Source organism: Euleptes europaea, chromosome 2 (assembly GCF_029931775.1).
Source record: "Euleptes europaea isolate rEulEur1 chromosome 2, rEulEur1.hap1, whole genome shotgun sequence".
Taxonomy (NCBI): domain Eukaryota; kingdom Metazoa; phylum Chordata; class Lepidosauria; order Squamata; family Sphaerodactylidae; genus Euleptes; species Euleptes europaea.
The window spans coordinates 17,613,473-17,636,194 of record NC_079313.1 but is presented as its reverse complement, the minus strand read 5'-3'; the positions used below and the strand labels follow the sequence as shown (position 1 = coordinate 17,636,194).

General features: G+C 48.6%; 1 protein-coding gene across 1 annotated transcript in view; it reads left to right on the top strand.

The window, feature by feature from the left end:
* TEDC1 (tubulin epsilon and delta complex 1) overlaps window positions 1-22,722 on the top strand; it is a 53,202-nt gene that overhangs the window by 8,873 nt on the left and 21,607 nt on the right. The window contains exons 5-6 of the mRNA XM_056844689.1: window positions 3,983-4,150; window positions 6,392-6,490. Coding sequence (XP_056700667.1) covers window positions 3,983-4,150; window positions 6,392-6,490 — 267 coding nt within the window. The remainder of the gene's footprint in view (window positions 1-3,982; window positions 4,151-6,391; window positions 6,491-22,722) is intronic.

The window sequence follows — 22,722 nt, the reverse complement described above, 5'->3', positions numbered from 1 at the left end:
AATGTAAAATATCTCTAGGTTATGTCTGAGAGTGGGTCGGCTCTTCTGCTGCTGTTGTGGCTTAATGTGCCAGCAGGTGGCAGCTGAGTGGTGCTGCCACCACCTCTTCTGAGCCGAGAGCTTGTTCCGTGGAGCTTTCCCGATGCAGAGGTGCCTTGCGGTGCTCTCCCCGTGTCGAGGATCAAGCTGCAGAACAGATGCTCGGCCAGCTCGCTTGCTCTGTTCAACGCAACAGAAAACAAACAACTGATATCTTTACATTAGAAGAGTGGGGGGGAAGACCTGATTGTGCCACCTGTGTAGCTGTAATGGGGTCCTGTAATGGGGCCAGCATGGTCTAGTGGTTAAGAGCGGTGGTTTGGAGCGGTGGAGTCTAAGCTGGAGAACCAAGTTTGATTTCCCACTCCTCCACGAGAGCGGCGGAAGCTAATCTGGTGAACTGGATTTGTTTCCCCACACCTACACATGAAGCCTCCTGGGTGACCTTGGCCTAGTCACACTCTCTCAGCCTCACCTACCTCACAGGGTGTCTGTTGTGGGGAGGGAAAGGGAAGGTGATTGTAAGCCGGTTTGATTCTTCCTTAAGTGGTAGAGAAAGTTGGAGTATAAAAACCAACTCTTCTTCTTTCAAAATCTGCAGGAAACTTTATCATCGTGAGTTTGGACCAGAGGGGGGGTGGGAAAGGGTGAGCCGTTCTTGAGTTTTACTGGTTCGTAACATTCTGGAGAGCACAAAATGATATTTAAAAAACATGTTTTTTAAGAAACGGCTCCTAAGCCTGTGCCAGTCTTGACAGTGCCTTGTGCAGGTGCTCAAAGCCTGTTTGGGGAAGGGCCGTAGTTCAGTGCTAGAGCATCTACTTGGCATGAAGGTCCCAGGTTCAATCCCCGGCATCTCCAGTTAGAGGGGCTAGGCAAGCAGGTGATGTGAAAGACCTCTGCCTGAGACCCTGGAGAGCCGCTGCCAGTCTGAGTAGACAAGACTGATTTTGATGGATCGAGGCTCTGATTCAGCGTAAGGCAGCTTCATGGGTGTCATGTGTTTTATGATGTAAAGGTTAGAGTTTCAGGCTAGGATCTGGGAGACCCAGGTTCAAACCCTCACTCTGCCGAGAATTTTATGGTTGTTACCCGCTCTGAGCCTGGTCTTGGCCAGGGCAGGCGGGCTATAAATTGAAATAATCATATCTCATAGGGTGACCTTGGTCCAGTTACTCTTAGCCTAGCCTCCCTCACAGGGTTGCTGTAAGGGTAAAAACGGAGTTGCACAGAACAATGTACGTTTACCCGGGCTCTTTGGAGGAAGTGCAGGGTAAAAACGTATAAATAAGTAAACTGAAGATGCCACCTCTTAATTCCCTGCCTGTCCTGACCTTATATGAGGATGGAACTTTCATCCCCTGTTGGATTTTTAAAAAATGTATTGGTTGTGCATCCTTGCCCCAAAATGTCTGCCACCAACATCGCTTCAGTCTGTCGCAGCACACTGGTCTCTTCGCCCTTACTCCTGGTGCCTGGGAAGTTTGGTTAACCTCTTGTGCGTTACTCTGGGGAGTCACTTGATGGAAAGACAAGTGTGAGAGCCAGCATGGTGTAGTGGTTAAGAACAGTGGTTTGGAGCGGTGGTCTGATCTGGAGAACCGGGTTTGATTCCTCACTCCTCCACATGAGCAGCAGAGGCTAATCTGGTGAACTGGATTTGTTTCCCCACTCCTACACATGAAGCCAGCTGGGAGACCTTGGGGTAGTCACACTCTCTTGGCCCCACCTACCTCACAGGATGTCTGTTGTGGGGAGGGGAAGGGAAGGTTCTTGTAAGCCAGTTTGATTCTCCCTTAAGTGGTAGAGAAAGTCGGCATATAAAAACCAACTCCTTCTTCTTCTTCTGATTGATTGCTGCTGACACAGGGGGCTGGCCGAAGTAAGGGACTGCATGCTGCTCTTTGTCAATGAGCAGCCAGCTCTTCAAAAAAACCGACCATCTTCATACCAGAGCAGACATCCGTCACAGACCTTTTGGAAGCTGTGGCAGCTGAGCCGTAGCACTTACCAAGAGTGTCTCTCTGGTGCTCTTGAGTCTGCCTGACCGACTAGCGACAAAGAGTGCAGGATCATTGCACACCTCAGCCTAAATGTCAATGGATTTCTATCAATTGCAGAAGCACTGTGAAATAGGTCTTTAGATAATGTGATCCTTTGAAATGAAGAAGAGTTAGTTTTTATATGCTTTCTCTGTCACTTAAGGAAGAATCAAAGTGGCTTACAATCTCTTTCCCTTCCCCTTCCCACAACAGACACCCTGTGAGGTAGGTGGGGCTGAGGGAGTTCAGAGAGAACTGTGACTAGCCTAAGGTCACCCAACTGGCTTCATGTGGAGGAGTGGGAATCAAACCCAGTTCTCCAGATTAGAAGAAGAAGAAGAGTTTGTTTTTATATGCCGACTTTCTCTACTACTTAAGGGAGACTCAAACTGGCTTACAATCACCTTCCCTTTTCCTCCCCACAACAGACACCCTGGGAGGTAGGTGGGGTTGAGAGAGCTCTAACAGAGCTGTAACTTGCCCAAGGTCGTCCAGCTGGCTTTGTGTGTAGGAGTGGAGAAACAAATCCAGTTCACCAGATTAGCATCAGCCGCTAATGTGGAGGAGTGGGTAATCAAACCTGGTTCTCCACATCAGAGTTCACCGCTCCAAACCACCACTCTTAACCACTGGCTGTCAGCGTGGTGTAGTGGTTATGATGGAAGATTGGAAGATAATGGAAGATTAGAAGAAAAATCTGGATGGTATGGAAGGCCCAAAGAGAAACAAACTGGTATGGAAGGGGGAAAGGGAAAAAAATAAGAAGGGAAACTATTTGGAACAGATGGCGGGACATGAGTTGGAAGGGGAAGGGGGCATTCAGTAGCACTGTGGGTAAGAGAAGGAGCTGTGGTCATGCTCGGTTCACATCTTGCCTTGGCCTCAAGATGGGCCAAGCCAAGCGAAGCCACTCTCAGCCCAACCCTCTGCAGAACGGGTCCCATTCGCTTTAGCAGGGCTTACTCTGCAAGATGTGTGCGTAGAAGTGCAGCCTCCCAGCACAGTCAGATGTGATGTGGGGGATCAACTGTCCGTTGCGCTGTTGCCGAAAAATCAGCTGCTTCCTTGGAAAGACAAGTCAGCAGAGTCTGCAGCGATGGCCAAGTTGACAAACTATGTAAATAAAAGATCCAGTGAAGAGTTCCCCCCCAAAATTGGAAACTATATTATGCATGTGTCTCGTAAATTATGTATAATTATAAATGAAAATGTTTAGAAGAATAGTTGGTTTTTATATGCCAACTTTCTCTGCCACTTAAGGGAGAATCAAATCGGCTTACAATCACCTTCCCTTCCCCTCCCTACAATACACTCTGTGAGGTAGGTGAGGCTGAGAGAGCTCTAAGAGAGTGACTAGCCCAAGGTCACCCAGCTGGCTTTGTGTGTGGTAGTGGGGAAACAAATCCAGTTCACCAGATTAGCCTCTCCCGCTCATGTGGAGGAGTGGGGAATCAAACCCAGTTCTCCAGATCAGACTCCACCGCTCCAAACCACCGCACTGAACCACTGCATCACATAGTTATGATGCTATGTTGGAAAAGCATATGATAGAATCCAGCGAATACAAACAAGTTCATGTAAGATTATGTAGTAGCTAGAAAGATTTAATAATGGTCAGTTTTATTATGCAGGTTTAAATTACTTGTACTATGAGACTGAAAGGCTGAATAAAAAGCAGTAAATTCAGTTATATAAAGCAATAATAGCGTATCATAGGGAAGACAGTAAGAGGGTAACAAAACTATGTATTCACCCGTTCAAAGCTTGTTTTTGTATATCTTAGATTTTGTGCATGTACTGTGTTGTGTTTCTTTTTGTTATGTATTTTACGTTTGTATTTTTAGTTATGAAATAAAAATGTAATAAAAAAGCAGCTGCTTCTTGTTATTGCTCCATCTTAGTGGGATACCACTTCGAGAAGCCAGGGAGAATGGAACAGCCTGGTGGTGGAAACCCACCAGGAAGGCCAGAGAGATGCCCGATACCTGCAGTGGTTAAACGGACGCCTGCAGTTTCGATGGCGGAGTTGGCACGCCGCACGGCAGGAGCAGTGCAAGCTGTGGCACAAGGTACCTGTTCAGAGGGATCTAAAAGGCACAGGCCATATTTCTGAAGGGATCTTTTTCCGGTCATCAATTCTGTCTAAGAAGAGAGTTAAATCGGCTTTAGAAAGGTAAAGGTGCAAGCACCGGGTCATTCCTGACCCATAGGGTGATGTCACATCCCGACGTTTACTAGGCAGACTGTGTTTACGGGGTGGTTTGCCAATGCCTTCCCCAGTCGTCTACACTTGACCCTCAGCAAGCTGGGTCCTCATTTTACCGACCTTGGAAGAATGGAAGGCTGAGTCAACCTTGAGCCGGCTACCTGAAACTGACTTCTGTTGGGGTCAAAGTCAAGTAGTGAGCAGAGCTTTTGACTGCACTGCTGCAGCTTACCACTCTGTGCCACAGGGATTTAGCCTGTACTTTATGCTTAAAGTACAAAACGAAATCCAGGAGTTAAGAATCTAATTGAAAAGGCCTTCCCAAACAAAGTCTTCAGCTGGTGTCAGAAGGCCTGTAATTGGGGGGGTGGGGGTGGATGAGACTTGGTTTCTAAGGCAGGCAGCTCTAGAGCCTAGGAGTGGTCGCCAAGAAGGCCCCGATGCAGGTCGCCACCTAATTCACCTCCACAGTGGTTTGTTCTCACTGCAGTGGCAGCTCGGACAATCTTGGCATACAGGCGAGAGTGCATGTGGGCGGGTGCAGTCTTTCAGGTACATTGGATTCAAGCCGTGCAGAGCTTTGAAGGCTGAAAACAGCACTTGGCATTGAGCCAGGAAGCAAACGCAGTTGGGTACACATTTCTGTCTTCCTCCTGCATTATACCTTAAACTGCTCCTGCAGGCCCCTTCAACCCCAGAGTAGGAGTGGGCTGTGGGGGGGGGGGGGTTAGGTCTCCCATTTACCTTCCTGGGGCAGGGATTTTGCCCACTCCTGGGCCCAATTTCCCATCCCCAGTTAATTGCGGAGAAGGAGGAAAAAAATGACCTCTATGTAGTGATGCTCCGTGACAAAGACCATAGAGACTGGGGAAGGCAGCCTAGAGATTCACCTCAAAGCGGCATCCCATCCATACCAAACGTGGGCCAAAGACACTGGCTGGGTCTGAGGGGACTATATGAAGCAGTAAAACAAGGAAAATGGGGAGAATGTATGAAAAGAGAGGACAATGAATTGGAAGAGTTAATAAAGAGTGAAGCAAATATTAGAAAGGGATTAGCAGGGGAAATATACAGAATGATGATAAGAGATAACTCATGATTAGAATACTACAGGCAAAATGGGCAAAGGAAACTACAATATCAACACAAATGGTGAATAAAATGATGAAGGGTATTAAAATGTTGAAGATGGATAGATATAAAGTGTTGGAAAGGAAAATAATGCTGAAGTGGTATAGAACACCAGCCCAAATAGCACATATGATCAAAGGAATGAGACCGAATTGTTGGCATTGTAACGCAAAAGAGGGGTGGTTCTCATACTTGTGGAAGTGCCCAAGGGTAATAGAATTTTGGAATAAAATACTTAGTAAAATTAGAGAATTGTTTAAGATTAGACTTCAAGTAACTGTAGACCTGATGTTTATGGGAATTATGGGGTGTGAGAAGGTAGAAAAGAGAATGAGATGTTTAAAGCAGTGATATTAGCGGCTCACGCAGTTATAGCTTTTGGATGGAAAGATAAAACAAAGTGGACTATGGACAGGTGGAATAACTATGTGTTTGAATATGTGCAAACAGATGTGCTAGGATACTTAAAACAACAGACGATGGGAGAAACAGAAGAAATGGAGTTGAAGACTAAGTGGAACGCATACATTAATTGGGTGAAAAGTGGAGAAGCCAACAAAGAGACTTTAGTAAAACTAAAAAGGCTATGCTCATGACTGAAAATATGATATTATGGATTGGTCCGGGTGGGGGGGAAGGGGGAAAATTTGTATTGGAAGAAGGAAAGTGTAAATTGTAATTATAAAGGTATGGAGATGTAAAATGACTTCCAATGCAATTAAAACAAACAAACAAAAAAAAACATTCATACCAAACTCCACCCTCTCTAGGCACTGCCTCCAAAATCTGGCATTTTCCAAGGCAGTTTTGGGAACCCTAGTCGGGTGGGGGTGATGTCTCTGAATGGTGCTCCAATTGCTATCAGTTAGATACAGCCCACTAACCCCAAATATGTACTAATGGTATAAAATAATTGACAATGTGAGAGGTGGACCATGTGCATCGCCTTTTCTAAACCATGCCTTTGTTCCAGGTCCATTCATACACAGCGGGTTCTCATGCTAACTCTGCAATTGGCCATTTCTCCATCATGGAAGCAGATGCTCTGAGGCAACCAGATATTTGCACACAGGTAATTCTCTTGATAATGCGCCGGCTGGGATTCTACCAGTAAATGTCCTTTTATGCACCCTTTTCCATCTCCATCCTCTCCCCACCCCCCAAGGTTGTGACATTGATAGGGAGTATGGAATGTGGAGAAGTTTTGTGCCATCGGAGCGGGATTGGAATGTATTTCTGTTTTAGATTGTTAAACTGTATGATATTTATAATCCTGTTTTATGTTTGCATTTTACATGATGTTAGCCGTCCTGAGCCCAGTTCACCGGGGAAGGGCGGGATACAAATAAAATTGTTGTTGTTTTTGATAATAATAATAACCTACCATGGGTTCTACCAGTAAATCCATATATATATTGAACGTTGGTACTGTTTTCAGTCCTTGTGCCGTATTCTGCCTATAATGTGGGAAATGCTGGTTTTGTGGCTACTAGCCATGGTGTGTCAAGGCAATCTCCATGTTTAGAGGCAGTGAGCCTCTCAATACCAGTGTCAGGAGGCAACGTCAGGGAAGGCCTCAACCTCTGTGCCTTTCTGTCGGACCTCCAGGGTAACTGGTTGGCCACTCCGTGAAACAGCGTGCTGGACTAGATGGACCACTGGTCTGATACAGTAGGACGCATGTCATGCTCTTACATTAGCAGTTCCAGCAAAATGGTGGTTAGTGACTTGATGCGCTGGACCTCGAAATGGCCTCTAGACACGAAGGGGCTGATATCATCAGCATTTGCGAACTCTGCTGCCTACACAGCGAAAAGCAAGCCTTTCGTGATACCTTTAAAGCATCATCTGGCACAAGTGGTTCCCAAACTTTTCGGGCCACCGCCCTCTCGGTTCCACAAACTCAACCCCAGTGCCCCCTACCCTATCCCATAAAAAGCATTATTCAAAATAGGGGTTTGCATGACTCACTAAAGATCATAACAATAAAATGTCAAAACAGTAACAATTAATACCACATCCATTCAAAATCAAATTAAAACTTTTTAATTGAAATTCATTCAACAAAACTGATGAACTTGATCCAGCGGTACCACCTCTTCAAAGTCTGGAAAAAAAATTCTGATAGTTTCCACCAGATTTGCCAGCACGGTGCCAAAGCTTGAGCTATTGTAAATTAGTGAACAACACAGTTGAAGGGGCCCACTTCTAGTGTCCACTTTGGGAACCACTGATCCGCATAAAGAGCCCAGGACTGCACGGCGTGCATTGCAGAGTTTTATGATGCTTCCTCACATGCGGGGGGCAATCCGACTAATGTCCAACGGCTCCGTAGTGAGCATATATGCCCTCACGCTGTCACACTCCGATCTTGAGAAGCCCACCATCTTCAGGCCCTGGAAACTGCTCTTCAGGCTTCCCCACTTTGTGCTGGTGTAATTCTTAGCCTCTCTGGAGGATCCTGCTGGGCTGCCTGCCTTTAAGTAGCAAGGAGTTACTGCTTTTTTTTGGCTTCTAATTGTTGGTCTGTTTATCTGCATTAAAGTATTCCATTCAAATATTTTTATCTCACTCTCTCTCACAAACGCCGGAGGCAGCTTGCAAGAAGATCATTAAAACAGATTAGTCATTTGCTAATTGTCTTCCCTTTATCTTTGCTCCCTTTCCTCCCCCTGCAGATTACATGTCAGTTGTTTACTTTCTTTGTTTATTACATCAGACTACTAAAAAAATTGGCATTGAAGTTTTTTGGAGATTTTTTTTCCTTGCTAGTTTAGTTACTACTGTTTGACTGAATTCAAATTGTGTGTGTGTGTGTGTGATGAATGCATGCTGTCTTCTCGGTGTAGTGGTTAAGAATGGCAGACTCTAATGTGGAAAACTGGGTTCGATTACCCACTCCTCCACATGAAGAGGAGGGGCTGTGGCTCAGTGGTAGAGCATCTGTGTCAGGCTTCAGCAAATACACAGCGTTTCAGGCAATAGACCTTCAATCCAGGCAGAGCAGCGATTCAAAGATTTATTCCAGAAGTCAGTGATTTCAGTAAGAGACGCGCAAGGTTGGAATACATGACATGGGGAGTGTGAATACATTTATAGGGCTGATATAATAGGGTTACAGGAACAAAGAAACAATGTAGTCGTTTCCTGCCGGTAACGACTTAAGTAAAACTGAAACAGAAACAATCATGAGCAATCAGTGGAGGAGATGGCTGAGCTCTCGGCTTTGTGCGTGGGACCCGATATCAGATCGAAGATTTACACGGGCGGGTCCCAATACAATTGTAAATCCCTGGCCGGAGCTCGTGTGCAAAACGGGGGGGGGGAGAGGAGTGCACGGAGAACTCCATTTTGTTTGCGGGGAAACCATCTTGTTTGAGGATGGAGCTGTCAGAAGCCCTATCTGACAATCTGCTTAGTATACAGAAGGTCCCAGGTTCAATCTCCGGCATCTCCAGTTAAAGAAACCAGGCAAGTAGGTGATGTGAAAGACTCTACCTGAGACCCTGGAGAGCTGCTACCGGTCTGAGTAGACAATATTGACTTTGAATCATAAAATCATAAAGTTGGAAGGGGCCGTATAGGTCATCTAGTCCAACCCCCTGCTTAATGCAGGATCAGCCTAGAGCATCCCTAACAAGTGTTTGTCCAGCTTCTGCTTAAAGACTGCCAGTGAGGGAGCTCACCACCTCCCTAAGTAGCTGATTCCCCTGTTGAACAACTCTTACTGTAAAAAAATTATTTCCTAATATCCAGCTGGTACCTTTCCGCCCACAATTTAAACCCATTATTGCGAGTCCTGTCCTCTGCTGGCAATAGGAACAGCTCCTTGCCCTCTTCTAAGTGACAGCCCTTCAAATACTTAAAGAAGGCAATCATGTCCCCCCTCAACCTCCTCTTCTCCAGACTAAACATTCCCAAATCCCTCAGCTTTTCCTCCTAGGGCTTGGCCCCTGATCATCCTCGTCACTCTCCTCTGCACCTGCTTGATTCTGTCCACATCCTTTTTGAAGTGAGGCCTCCAGGACTGCACACAATACTCCAGGTGTGGCCTGATCAATGCAGTGTACAGCATAACTTTGGTGTCTTGCGATTTGGATGTTATGTCTCTGTTTATGCACCCCGAGATCTCATTAGTGGCTGCTCATATTTAACTTACGGTCCACCCATACCCCAAGATCTTGGTCATACCCAGAAGTGTATCCCCTATCCAGTATGCATTTCCCTCATTTCTGTTACCCAAGGGTCTGATTCAGTGTAAGGCCACTTCATGTGTTCATGTGAAGCCTGCTGGGTGACCGTGGGCCAGTCACAGTTCTCAGAACTCTCTCAGCCCACGTGGAGGCAGGCAATGGCAAATCACCTCCGAATGCCTCTTGCCTTGAAAACCCTATCGGGTCACCATAAGTCAGCTGTGACTGGTTGGCACTTTACACGCATGTGTTGTCTTCTGTGCATAGCCCCACATTGAGAGCATGTTTCCTGTAGTTGCTAGAGTGTCAGACTATGATCCGGGAGACCCAGGTTCGAATCCTCACTCTGCCGCCGCAGCTTGCTGAGTGATTTTGGGCCAGTCACTCTCTCAGCCTGACTGGCCTCACAGGGTGGTTGTGAGAATAAAATAAAGGGGAAGAGAATAACTTGGGCTTCCTTGGGTCCCCATTGGGGAGAAAGGCAGGGGTATAAACAAAGTCAATATATAAATAAAAATTGACTTGCCATTAAGGAAGCGGTCAGCTGTTTTTTGACCATTGGGAAAAATATTTTAAAATTACACGCAGACTTTAGTTTAAGAACTAGAGCTGGCCTTTTGGAACATAGAACACCTATGCTTCACCCTGGTTACCTGTTTGTTTCTGGGCCCAGTTTAAGGTGCTGGCTTTTAACTTTAACCGTGCTGGAACTCAAGACTTAGATGAGCCCCGTGGCGCAGAGTGGTAAGCTGCAGTACTGCATCTCCCAACCTGAGTTCGATCCTGATGGAAGTTGGTTCCAGGTAGCCTGCTCAAGGTTGACTCAGCCTTCAGTCCTTCCGAGGTCGGTAAAATGAGTACCCAGCTTGTTGGGGGTAAAGGGAAGATGACTGGGGAAGGCACTGGCAAACCACCCCGTAAACATAGCCTGCCTAGTAAACGTCGGGATGTGATGTCTCCCCATGGGTCAGTAATGACCCGGTGCTTGCACAGGGGACTACCTTTACCTTTAACTTAAGACTTCAGCAGCAGTGAAGCTAATTGCCTGCTTGCTTCTCACCGAGGATGCACGCAAGATCAGACCATAACGTCATGGCCCAGACAGTCTGCCTTCTGACCCTTCTGCCTGTTTAAAAGGTTGTTAACACCCAGCTTGATGAAGAGTTCTGGTGACCCCCAGGGCTCGCATAAGGTGTTATGTCCATTTAGTGGCTCATAATAGAAGGTATCACATGGCTTTCGTTCTTGTTTTTGGATTTCACCTTTAAAGCCTTTCAGATAATTCCCTCTTTGCTGTGCCCTCTCTCAAGGCAGTCTACTCCCCTTCAGCTCAGGCCTTTTTGGTGACATGGCTGATCCTTTGGAATGTTCCTTCCCTTGGGAACGTTCCTTCCCTTTGGGGAAGGGCTGTGGCTCAGTGGTAGAGCATCTGCTTGGCATGCAGAAGGTCCCAGGTTCAATCCCTGGCCTCTCCAGTTAAAGGGACTAAGCAAGTAGGTGACGTGAAAGACCTCTGCCTGAGACCCTGGAGAGCCGCTGCTGGTCTGAGTAGACAATACTGACTTTGATGGACCGAGGGTCTGATTCAGAATAAGGGAGCTTCATGTGTGAATGCCCTGCCCAGAGTGATGCAGAGGGGGCCTCCTTCACTTCTTGTTTGTTTTTGGTCAGGCATGTCAGGGTACCTTATTTTGGAGAGCCTTCTGCGGTCGCTAAGAAGTAGTGAATTCTGCGCCAGATGTCACAGAAGACGAGTGGGCGTTGTAGGCTGCCTAGTACACATAATTTTTAAGTTTTTTTAAACCTGTTTTGCAGCCTAGCGTTGCCTTTGTAAGCAGCCTTGAGTTTTCAGAGAAAGGCAGGGCGCACATGTTTTAACAAAAGGCTTTTGATGGCATTTTTGTATCTTCAAACTGTGGGCTTTACCCCCAGTTAATACGTCCAGCATCAAATGCTTCTGGATCTATGCAGGAAGGATTGCGTCAGACTCTGAACATGCCGACTCTTCGGCTGAGGTTACCTTGAATGATCCTCAGCACCACAGAGGAGGAAAACAGCTAGCACCTTTTGCTGTGAATATGCCCGTTGTTGGAGGATGTTATAAATTGCCTCGCCTGTTTGCTATCCTTCAAAGGATAGACATATTGAGCCTACGGAAGGCTCTGAAATTAACCAGACGGGACATCGGCTTGCCTTTAATGAGCCCAAGAACAAATTTTCCGGAAGCGTTCCCATGAGGTGACTTGCTCTGATTTATTACAAGGGAGGGAGTTGGTTCTGATGGAAAAAAGGCAGAACCGATAGAGTGAGGCAGCAATTGTATTTCAATTAAGGTAGAAAAAGTCACGGCGAGCCTTTTTGGGAGAGGTTCAGTGCCCACTTTTATATTGAAAGCAGTTGCCTCAGAGGGGGTTCCTTTTTAGCACAGTTTTGTGTGTGAGGGATATTGCCAGTTGGGGCTTATTTATTCAAAATCATTATGCCATCCTTTCTAGTATCAGTACCTAAACACAGCTCTGGCAAGAAGATCTGTAAAATATCATAGCAAAGGCTCCAGCTTCAAAGAAGACTAGGCTGGCTGCCTGTCCTCTAGTGGTAGAGCATCTTCTTGGCATACAGAAGGTCCCAGGTTCAATCCCCGGCATCTCCAGTTAAAGGGACTAGGCAAAAAGGTGATATGAAAGACCTCTGCCTGAGACCCCGGAGAGCCACTGCTGATCTGAGTAGACAATACTGACTTTGATGGACCCAGGGTCTGATTCAGTATAAGGCAGCTTCATGATTTCATGTGACTTCTGTCATTGCCTGGCAAGGGCCTGTAAATGGTACTAAAGGAACCAGTTGCTCGGAGGGAGAGAGGAGAGGGTACGGTGTAACTTTTACTGCAGTGAAATGGTTAATGGGACCCTGTTTGTGAAAGGAGTTAGGGAGAAAGGCACAGTTAAATAAACGGGGTGATGACCCCCAGTCCCTTGAGCAAACCAAACAGATCCCCTGTTTAATTCTCTGTACCGCTGCAACAGGCAGTGCATCTTCTCTCTGAAATTTTGATTACATATGATACCCATGAGCCAGCATGGTTTAGTGGTTAAGAGCGATGTACTCTAATCTGGAGAACCAAGTTCAATTGCCCTCTCCTCCACATGAAGCCTGCTGGGTGACCCTGGGCCAGTCACAGTACTCTCAGAACTCTCTCAGCCCATGCAGAGGCAGGCAACAACAAACCTCTGAACGGTTCTTGCCTTGAAAACCTCAGTAAGTCAGCTGTGACTTGACGACATGCACGCACGCACAATACCCATGTAGCATTCTTTTATTTCATTTCATCCTTCCCAGTCACTCAAGGCAATACACATGTAGACAGTTGGCAAATCAGTGAAGGCCAGGTTAGATATATGTTTCGAGCATGATTTGTCTGTGGAGTTCATGTAACTGCTGTATCTACAGCCGGATTCCATACAGAAGGTGGACTTGTGGAACCTGTGTCTCCAGAACACTCTGGGGGATTTATTCATCACATCTGATGGTCGTTGTCATTGAGGACTAAGTTTGTCTTTGGAATAATTGTCTGATGGTGGACTTGACTCTGTTGACTCTTCACCAATGAAGTTTCCATTGGCACATCAAAGAGCTAAAGTTGATAGAGAAGAAGAAGAGTTGGCTTTTATATGCCAACTTTACCACTTAAGGGAGACTCAAACCAGCTTCCAATCATCTTCCCTCCCCCTTCCCACAATAGACACCCTGTGAGGTAGGTGGGGCCAAGAGAGCTGTGACTAGCCCAAGGTTACCCAGCTGTCTTCATGTGGAGGAGTGGGGAATCAAACCCAGTTCTCCAGATCAGAGTCCACTACTCTTAACCACTGCTCTTAACCACTACACCACGCTGGCTCACTACACCACACTGGCACCGATAGATGGTCAGATCCTAACTTGCAGAAAACATGGCCTAAATCTTAGCACTCACGATGCAGAGCATGGCTGAAGCATGGTGTTATAAAGCTTTTCTTCTCTACCAGACTACCTGTTCCATTTCCACAACTGGATTACATAAAAACAGAACCAGTTATTTCCAGTCCCTTTTGAATTCTGAAGATCTCTGTTCAGCTGTGATCCATCCTTTGAAGATCTGAAAATAACTGTAACAGTGGACTCTGGGTGGAATTGTCCTAGGAGGTTGTTGTGGCAAGACCAGACTGGAATTACAACACTTTCAAATGCCAGGTTCATTGATTTCAGTCAAAAATCCAAGTGGACAGTGTGGAACTGTTAGAACCTCCTATAGCCAACCTATTCCTTCTGTGTTTTCTGTGTGTGTGTGTGTGTGTGTGTGTGTGTGTGTGTGTGTTAGTTAAGTATTGTCAAGTCGCTTCTGACTCATGGCGACCCTATGAATCAAAGTCCTCCAAAATGTCGTATCTTTGACAGCCTTGCTTAGGTCTTGCAAACTGAAGGCTGTGGCTTCCTTTATAGAGTCAATCCATCTCTTGTTGGGTCTTCCTCTTTTTCTGCTGCCCTCAACTTTTCCTAGCATGACTGTCTTTTCTAGTGACTCTTGCCTTCTCATAATGTGACCAAAATATGATAGCCTCAGTTTAGTCATTTTAGCTTCTAGGGTCAGTTCAGGCTTGATTTGATTTATAACCCACTGATTTGTTTTTTTGGCAGTCCACGGTATCCGTAACACTCTCCTCCAACACCACATTTCAAAGGAGTCTACTTTCTTCATTGTCCAGCTTTCACGGCCATACATAGTAATAGGGAATATGATGGCATGAATTAACTTGATCTTGGTGGCCAGTGACACATCCTTACACTTCAGAATCTTTTCTACCTCCTTCATGGGTGCCCTTCCCAGTCTCAGTCTCCTCTGATTTCTTGGCTGTGGTCTCCCTTTTGGCTGATGATGGAGCCAAGGAATAGAAAGTCTTCAACAATTTCAGTTTCCTCATTGTCAGCCTTAAAGTTGTGTAATTCTCCTGTAGTCATAACTTTTGTCTTCTTGATGTTCAGCTGTAGTCCTGCTTTGGCACTTTCTCTTTTAACTTTCAACAGTAGTCATTTCAGGTCTTTGCTATCTTCTGCCAATAATGTAGTATCATCAGCATATCTCAAATTGTTAATGTTCCTCTCTCCAATTTTCACTCCACCTTCGTCTAAATCTAATCCAACTTTCCTAAGTATATGTTCTGCATATAGACTTCTCCCTTTCCTGTAGGTCAAAAGCCCATTTTCTGAAACTCAGAGAGCAAGTGTGAGGGCCATCTGTTTCTGGCTCTTATCTGTTGCCATCTCTCCCCTTTGAACTCGTACAAGCAGTTCGCACCTCCATGTATCTTCCTGAGTCCCCCGCCTCGTTCATGGCGCCCAGGTGCCACCTCTCCTCCCCTGCTGTGCTTTCTGCCTTCACTCCCTCGGGCCGAGTCCGGCCTTGAAATGCTGATAGCCCTCACTGTCTCTTCGGGTCTGTTTGATGTTTTGTGCTGCACCACTTTGCCTTGTAACCTCCCATGCCTTGCGTGTGAACCTTCATGCCCTGTAGTAGATAAATACTGTAACCCCGATATGCTAGTCACTCGCAACTTTGAATCCATGAGACTGTCTTCTCTATCTGAAGCCTTCAATAAATCTTTTGTTTCTGCATTCAAGTCTGAGCAATTGATTTGGCGAGGTTTGCCCAGCTAGGTTGGGGACTCTCACATTAAGTTGCGAGTCTTTGCCTCTTCGTTCTGCACCTGTGCCCTACGGGACAGCAATGCCAGGCGACGAGGATAAGACTACTCCTCCGGCCTCGCCGGACGGAAGCGGCGTACTGGAGAAGCCGGACCCAAAGGATGAGGAAGCCAAGCGGAAGGTACCAGGCATGCCGCACCCGGGACCGGGTCCGGGCACAAGACCCAAGAACACCTTTAACACTTGGCTGGATTCTCCGAAAGGTTGGTCACTCTCCCGGACCGAGGCAAAGCACCGCCGCTTGGCCTTGACGGGTACGGGATTCGAGGACGACCCCGCTCGTAGGGACGCTCTGATGGATGAGGAGCGGAGACAGTGGCAGGAGGAACGCCAATCCATGGTGGAACGCATAGATGCCATGCAGATTGTGATGCAGGAGATGGCTGCTGCCATGGACGCGCTGAAGGTTCAGCCTCCGCCCGGTAACCCTCCGGATGGGACACCGGCGGCTCCCCCCGCGCCTCCTCCCAGCACTCCGGCCCGCCGGGACCTGAAAATCACGTATGATGGGTCGGGGGACCAGTTGACCTTTTTCATGGTCCAAGTGGACATTTTTATGCGGGAGCAGGGCCGGACCTTTACCTCCGAAGAGTCCCAGGTCCAGTATGTGGCCTCCCTCCTGCAAGGCGAAGCGGCCGCGTGGATGGTGTTACAGTACGAGCTCCGCTCCCCTGTGCTACGGAGTTTGGATGACTTTATGATCGCCCTCCGAAACCGGTTCGAGGACCCGAATCTGGGGGAGCGGGCCAAAGCCGCTCTGATGCAACTGCGCCAAGGGACTAAGTCGGTGGCGCAGTATGCGAGCGAGTTCCAGTCCTTATCGAGTCGGATTTTGGACTGGAGTGAGGCTACCCGTGTGCAGTGTTTTAGAGAGGGCCTGAACCCGGACCTGCAGCATTGGGCCTTTATGCAAGGTAACCCCCCTGATGTTGAGGGTTGGGTGCGCCACGCCGCCGACATCGAAAATAGGAAGCAGCTCCTGTACTTGTCCAAGCAACGTTCCGGCCGCGACTTTAAACCGAAAGGAGACAGATCAAGTGGGGTCCGTGACCCTCGTACCCCAGGCGGTAGCGGCCCCACGTCAGCGGAGCGCCGCAAACGCTTCGAGGCAGGGGTGTGCTTGGTCTGTGGAGGAAAAGGTCACTTCGCCTCCCAATGCCCGTCCCGCTCCGGACGCCCTGCTTCCATTCGTCCCATCCCGAATGAACCAGAGAAGGCTCCCGCAGAGGGTCAACCTCGACGCCGAAGCAACGCTCCGGGACGACGGAGCACTCCCTCGGCGCTACACGCGCACGCCTTGGATGGGGCCGCCAACTCGACGGGTCCGTCGGGACCCCGGATTACCAATGCAACCTCTGATTCTGCCGAGTCGCGGATTACAAATACCTCGTCCCCCTCGTCCAGCGAGGAGGAAGAGTGGGAAACGCCGGCAAAAAACGCCGTCGGTCTGCTGTAAGGGGGGCTCCTCAGCAGACCGCTCCGTCCGTTGTGCAAGGAGCTCCACCGATGGTAAGCGCCCAAGAGGATAATGTTTATATCCGGGTCCACCTCTCCTTACCAAAAGGGGGTCCAGTTTTAGAGTTCCCCGCGCTAGTGGACTCGGGATGCGCCCGCACTTTGATTAGTGAGGAGGCGGCCCGGAGGTTGCAGGTCCGCCGCAAACGTCTCCCGGGTCCTCTCCGCTTTTCCCAGATGGACGGGAGTGACTTTAAGAAGGGGCCCGTCACTCACCGAACTACCGCGGTAGTCATGACTGTAGGGGAGCATTGGGAACAACTGTACTTTACCATTGCCCCCATAGTTGCCCCCGTAGTTTTGGGGATGAACTGGCTGCGGGGCCACAACCCCTCCATTGATTGGGTCAAACGAATCCTGACTTTCCCAGAGAATCCCTGCGCCATGCATGACAGGGATCGTCTGCCCGGTACCCCGGCGGCCGCCCTAGTGGGTTCCCCGGGACCCGTTCCCAACACCCCTAACTTGCCCTCGGAATACTCCCAGTACTCTGATGTTTTTGATGTGCGGGAGTGTGACGAACTGCCCCCGCACCGGGAGACCGACTGTGCGATTGAAATTGTTGGAGACGGCAAGTTATCCAAGGGGAAGGTATACCCCATGAGCCCCGGTGAAAAAGCAGTGTTGCGGGACTATTTGGATACCAACTTGGCGAGGGGTTTCATCCGTCCCTCCAAAGCTCCGTACTCCGCCCCAGCCTTTTTTGTCAAAAAGAAAACGGGTGACTTAAGACTGTGTATAGACTTTCGGAGACTCAACGCTGTCACGCAGTCTAACGCTTACCCCCTCCCTCTCATTCCAGACCTGCTAGCACAATTGAAGGAGGGCCGGATTTTCACCAAACTGGATTTAGTGGAAGCCTATCACCGCATCCGCATAAAAGAGGGGGACGAACCCAAAACGGCTTTTTCGAGCTGTTTTGGCATGTTTGAGTATTTAGTGATGCCGTTCGGACTTTCTGGGGCTCCGAGTGTGTTTATGCAATTAATCAATGAAGTGTTACATGATTTGTTATTTAGGGGGGTGGTGGTATTTTTGGATGATATACTCATTTATTCTGAAACCATGGAAGAGCATGTCCGGCTGGTGCGAGAAGTCCTCCAGCGGTTACGGGACCACAAGTTATATGCTAAGGTGTCTAAATGTGAATTCCACCAGCCTTCCATTACCTTTTTAGGCTATGTAATCTCCCACCAGGGGTTAGAAATGGATCCCGGAAAGGTTCAGGCAGTGCGGGATTGGGAACCCCCTACCACGCGCAAGCAACTGCAACAGTTCTTGGGGTTTGCCAACTTCTACCGCAATTTCATCCCCAACTTTGCACGGGTGGCCCTTCCCCTCACTTCCCTCCTGCGCACCAAGGGAAAGGGTGCTAATGCCGCTTTGCCTTCGGCCCGCTTGCAGTGGTCCCCTCCCTGCCAACAGGCTTTTGAGGACTTGAAGCTACTCTTCTCGTCCGAGCCGGTCCTGGCTCACCCGGACTGTACCAAACCGTTTGTGGTCCAGGTGGATGCCTCCGATGTGGCTATGGGAGGGGCACTTCTGCAGCGGGACGAAAACGGCGCCTTAAGGCCATGCGCCTATTTCTCCAAGAAGTTTACCCAGTCCGAAATCAACTGGGCCATCTGGGAGAAAGAAGCCGCGGCAGTCAAGCATGCTCTCACTGTGTGGAGGCGTTTTCTAGAGGGGGCGGAATTCCCGTTTGAAGTGTGCACCGATCACAAGAATCTGGAAGCCCTCAAAGGGGCTAGAAAGCTTAACGCCAAACAAATACGTTGGGCTCAGTTCTTTGCCAAATTCCGGTTCACCCTCAAACACGTGCCCGGCAAGGAAAACGCTCTAGCGGATGCTCTATCCCGACTCCCCCAGTACCGCAACGATTTTGATCGTCCAGTGGACTCGCTATTCACTCCAGAGCAAAGGGGAGAGATCCTTGGTTTGGCGGTCTCCACCCGGTCACAAACCCGCCACCCCAGTGGTCCCTCGCTCAAGGGAATTCCGGAGGCTTTTCAGCAACGCCTCCGAGAAGCGTCCCTACAGGAAGCGGAGCAGCAGACGCTCCCATCCGGTATAGAGCAACAGGAATCCTGGTGGGTGCAGGGAGGGAAACTCTATGTCCCAGCCTCCCTTCGCAAGGAGGTTTTGGGACTGGTCCACGGAGCCAAGCTGGCCGGTCACTTTGGGTTTGTCAAGACGTTACATTTAGTGAGACGACAGTTCTGGTGGCCGGGCATGAGGGCGGACGTGGAACTGTACGTGCGCAGTTGTCCCATATGCGCCACCGCCAAGAACAGGGGGGGTAAAACCCCAGGGCTTCTGAAACCCCTGGAGACCCCCGCCCGGCCATGGGAGGTAATCGCCATGGATTTCATCACTGATCTACCCCCCAGCAGGGGCAAAACCGTACTATGGGTTATTACAGATCTCTTTTCCAAGCAGGTCCACTTTGTCCCCTGCACGGGACTCCCGTCGGCACAGGGGTTGGCCAAAATGTTTGTCACCCATGTCCTCAGACTTCACTCGATCCCTAGGAAGGTCCTCTCCGACAGGGGGGTTCAGTTCGTCGCCAAATTCTGGCGGGCCTTCCTGAAACTCATGGGGGTGGGGGAACAGGGTCTCTCGTCTGCCTACCACCCTCAAACTGATGGGCAAACCGAACGGGTGAATGCCGTGGTCGAGTGCTACCTCCGATGCTATGTCAATTACCATCAGGATGACTGGGTGGACTTGTTACCTTTCGCCGAATATGCGTACAACAATGCCCCCCACTCCTCCACAGGGTTTAGTCCTTTTCGAGTGGTGTACGGGACTGATTTCGGCCCTTTTGGTGCCGCCCCCGTCACCCCCGAACTCGAGGCAGTGCCTGAGATGCAGGAATGGGTACGGGCGGTCAGTTCCACTTGGCCCTGGCTACAGAAGAACCTTGAACGGGCCAAGCGGAAATACAAGGAGCAGGCCGACAAACACCGAACGCAGGGATGGGAACTCCGGGTGGGAGAACAGGTTTACCTTTCCACAAAAAATCTGCGTTCCCTCCGACCCTGTAAGAAACTCAATGACCGCTATGTGGGTCCCTTTCCCATTACCCGGGTGATTAACGAGGTGACTGTGGAGCTGGATCTACCCAAAACTCTTTGGGGCGTGCACCCCGTTTTTCACATTAGTCTACTCAAACCTTTCGTTTCCGCTCCCCAGTTCCACCCCCCTTCCAAACCTGAAGTGCCCACTGTTGTGGGAGGGGATACCCACATGGAAGTGTCCAAGGTCTTAGATTCCAAGTGGAAAAAGGGGAAACTGTTTTACTTTGTACGGTGGAAACATCTGGGCGCTGCACACGATGAATGGGTCGCAGCCCCCCATATGGCAGCCCCCCGACTCGTACACGAATTCCATTGCGCCTACCCCGAGAAGCCTCGGCCTCCCGAACTCGCGGGAGGGGGGCCTTAAGGGGGGCAGAATGTGAGGGCCATCTGTTTCTGGCTCTTATCTGTTGCCATCTCTCCCCTTTGAACTCGTACAAGCAGTTCGCACCTCCATGTATCTTCCTGAGTCCCCCGCCTCGTTCATGGCGCCCAGGTGCCACCTCTCCTCCCCTGCTGTGCTTTCTGCCTTCACTCCCTCGGGCCGAGTCCGGCCTTGAAATGCTGATAGCCCTCACTGTCTCTTTGGGTCTGTTTGATGTTTTGTGCTGCACCACTTTGCCTTGTAACCTCCCATGCCTTGCGTGTGAACCTTCATGCCCTGTAGTAGATAAATACTGTAACCCCGATATGCTAGTCACTCGCAACTTTGAATCCATGAGACTGTCTTCTCTATCTGAAGCCTTCAATAAATCTTTTGTTTCTGCATTCAAGTCTGAGCAATTGATTTGGCGAGGTTTGCCCAGCTAGGTTGGGGACTCTCACAGCAAGCTGCAGTTGGCATCCTGAATGCCTCTCGGTGTCCTTGTCTCTGTAACCCATCATCTCTGGGTGTTTTAGAGACAGCATCACAGTAGCATAGCCAGTTCAAGGCAGGGTCATCTGAATGGGCACATCCTGATTTATAGGTCAGTCTCTCTAACCTTCTGCCACACTGGCGCAGTCTGACCATAGCTACACAGTCTGATGATATCTTGTAAGGAAGCACAATGTGCGATTTTTTTGGGTCTCATCTTATATTTCCGAGGTGTACACGGTTATGTTTTCTCCCCCCCCCACCCCCATTTTTCATTTTTAGCCACTCATTGTTAAATTTGTTCTTTGGTGATTTCAGAATCTTATATTCACTGACCTTTCAAGGTCCACCTGTAAAATGTGTTTATGGAATAGATTTTGTCCAGGGCTGCAAGGTTTCGTTAAGGTGATCTGCCACGGTTTCTTAGATTTTGCATAATTCACCCTACTGTTGTTAGGGAACAGTACTGGATGTTTGCTCACTTGTTTAATAAGTTGATATTTTTAAAATACTCCCTGCCTCTCAATCTTGCTTTCGATGAAAAGCCATTGTTCAGAAGCTGGGGGAGGCTCCCAAGGTTATAACCGTCTTTGGTTCCCCGCATCTGGCATTCAGCTCTAGACAGCCTCTGAACAGTGGGTGTTCCGTTTAGCTCTCCTTTCCGAGTTTATCTAGTTCACGCAGAATCGACTGGGTGGATTTGGGATAGGGGCGGCAAGAATTGCCTTACTGGGAAAGGCTGCCATTCCGGTTTAAAACAAGGGCGCATGATGTAGTGGTTAAGAGCGGTTGTTTGAAGCGGTAGAGTCTGATCTGGAGAACCGGGTTTGATTCCCCACTCCACATGAGCAGCGGAGGCTAATCTGGTGAACTGAATTTGATTCCCCACTCTACACATGAAGCCGCTGGTTGACCTTGGGCAAGTTACAGTTCTGTTAGAACTCTCTCAGCCCCACCTACCTCACAGGGTGTCTGTTGTGGGGAGGGGAAGGGAAGGTGATTGTAAGCCGGTTTGAGTCTCCCTGAAATGGTAGAGAAAGTCGGCATATAAAAACCATCTCTTCTTCTTCAAACAGATATGTGCTTCAATGCTGGAGATGGGAAATGGACATCCCCAAAGTAAGAGAAAAAGGTTTACGTTGCTGCAGGGAAGGGAATAGGCATTGTTGATGCTTTTCGCTTGTCAAAGAGAAGGCTAGATGAGCGTTTTGCCCAGAATTGATGCAGCGCTGGGATACTTACTCCCTGATAAAAATAGTAATAATAATAAAATCATAAATTGATGCAAAGGACACGTTATCTGGGGGAAGAATCCCATTCCCCCTCAGGTAAAGAATATATCACGTTTATTGCTGAAGAATGCAGTATCCTCACAACAGAAAGTCATCCCCGAGGAAAGACATTTGGGCAACGTGACAAATGCGCCAAAAGCTGTGTGCTTTTGTGCTCTGAATATCGACTTCCACGAAAGACCCCGAGGCTACAACCCGCTCTCATTTCCCCTGGATCGGGCAGGAATAGTGTCCTGAATACTATAAAAGCTTCAGTCAAATATCTACAGTTTGCTTACTGAAGAACTGAAGCACCCGAAGGCATGGTTGTCGAAGCACTTTGGCATGCCAGCGGTGCCTCCAGCTTTACTTTTCCTGCCCCAGCGCACCATTTTGGCAGCTATCCTTCTGAGCGGCGATTTGTGCCTTTCGCTTAGTCCACCTGGCTCCCCCCTCCAAGAGAAAATCTGCAGCCTAGGGGAGGAGGAGCCCCTAGAGATGGTCCCAGGTAGCTTTGATAGCTTGCACAACCAACACTTTCTCTAAACAGTCTCCTCTTCCCGGAAGTCTTCCAGTAACTCTGGATTAGGCCCTCAAATCTAGTCTAATGCACAATTTCATCGTCAGGTCAGCATCGCCATTAGCCTAGTTATGCG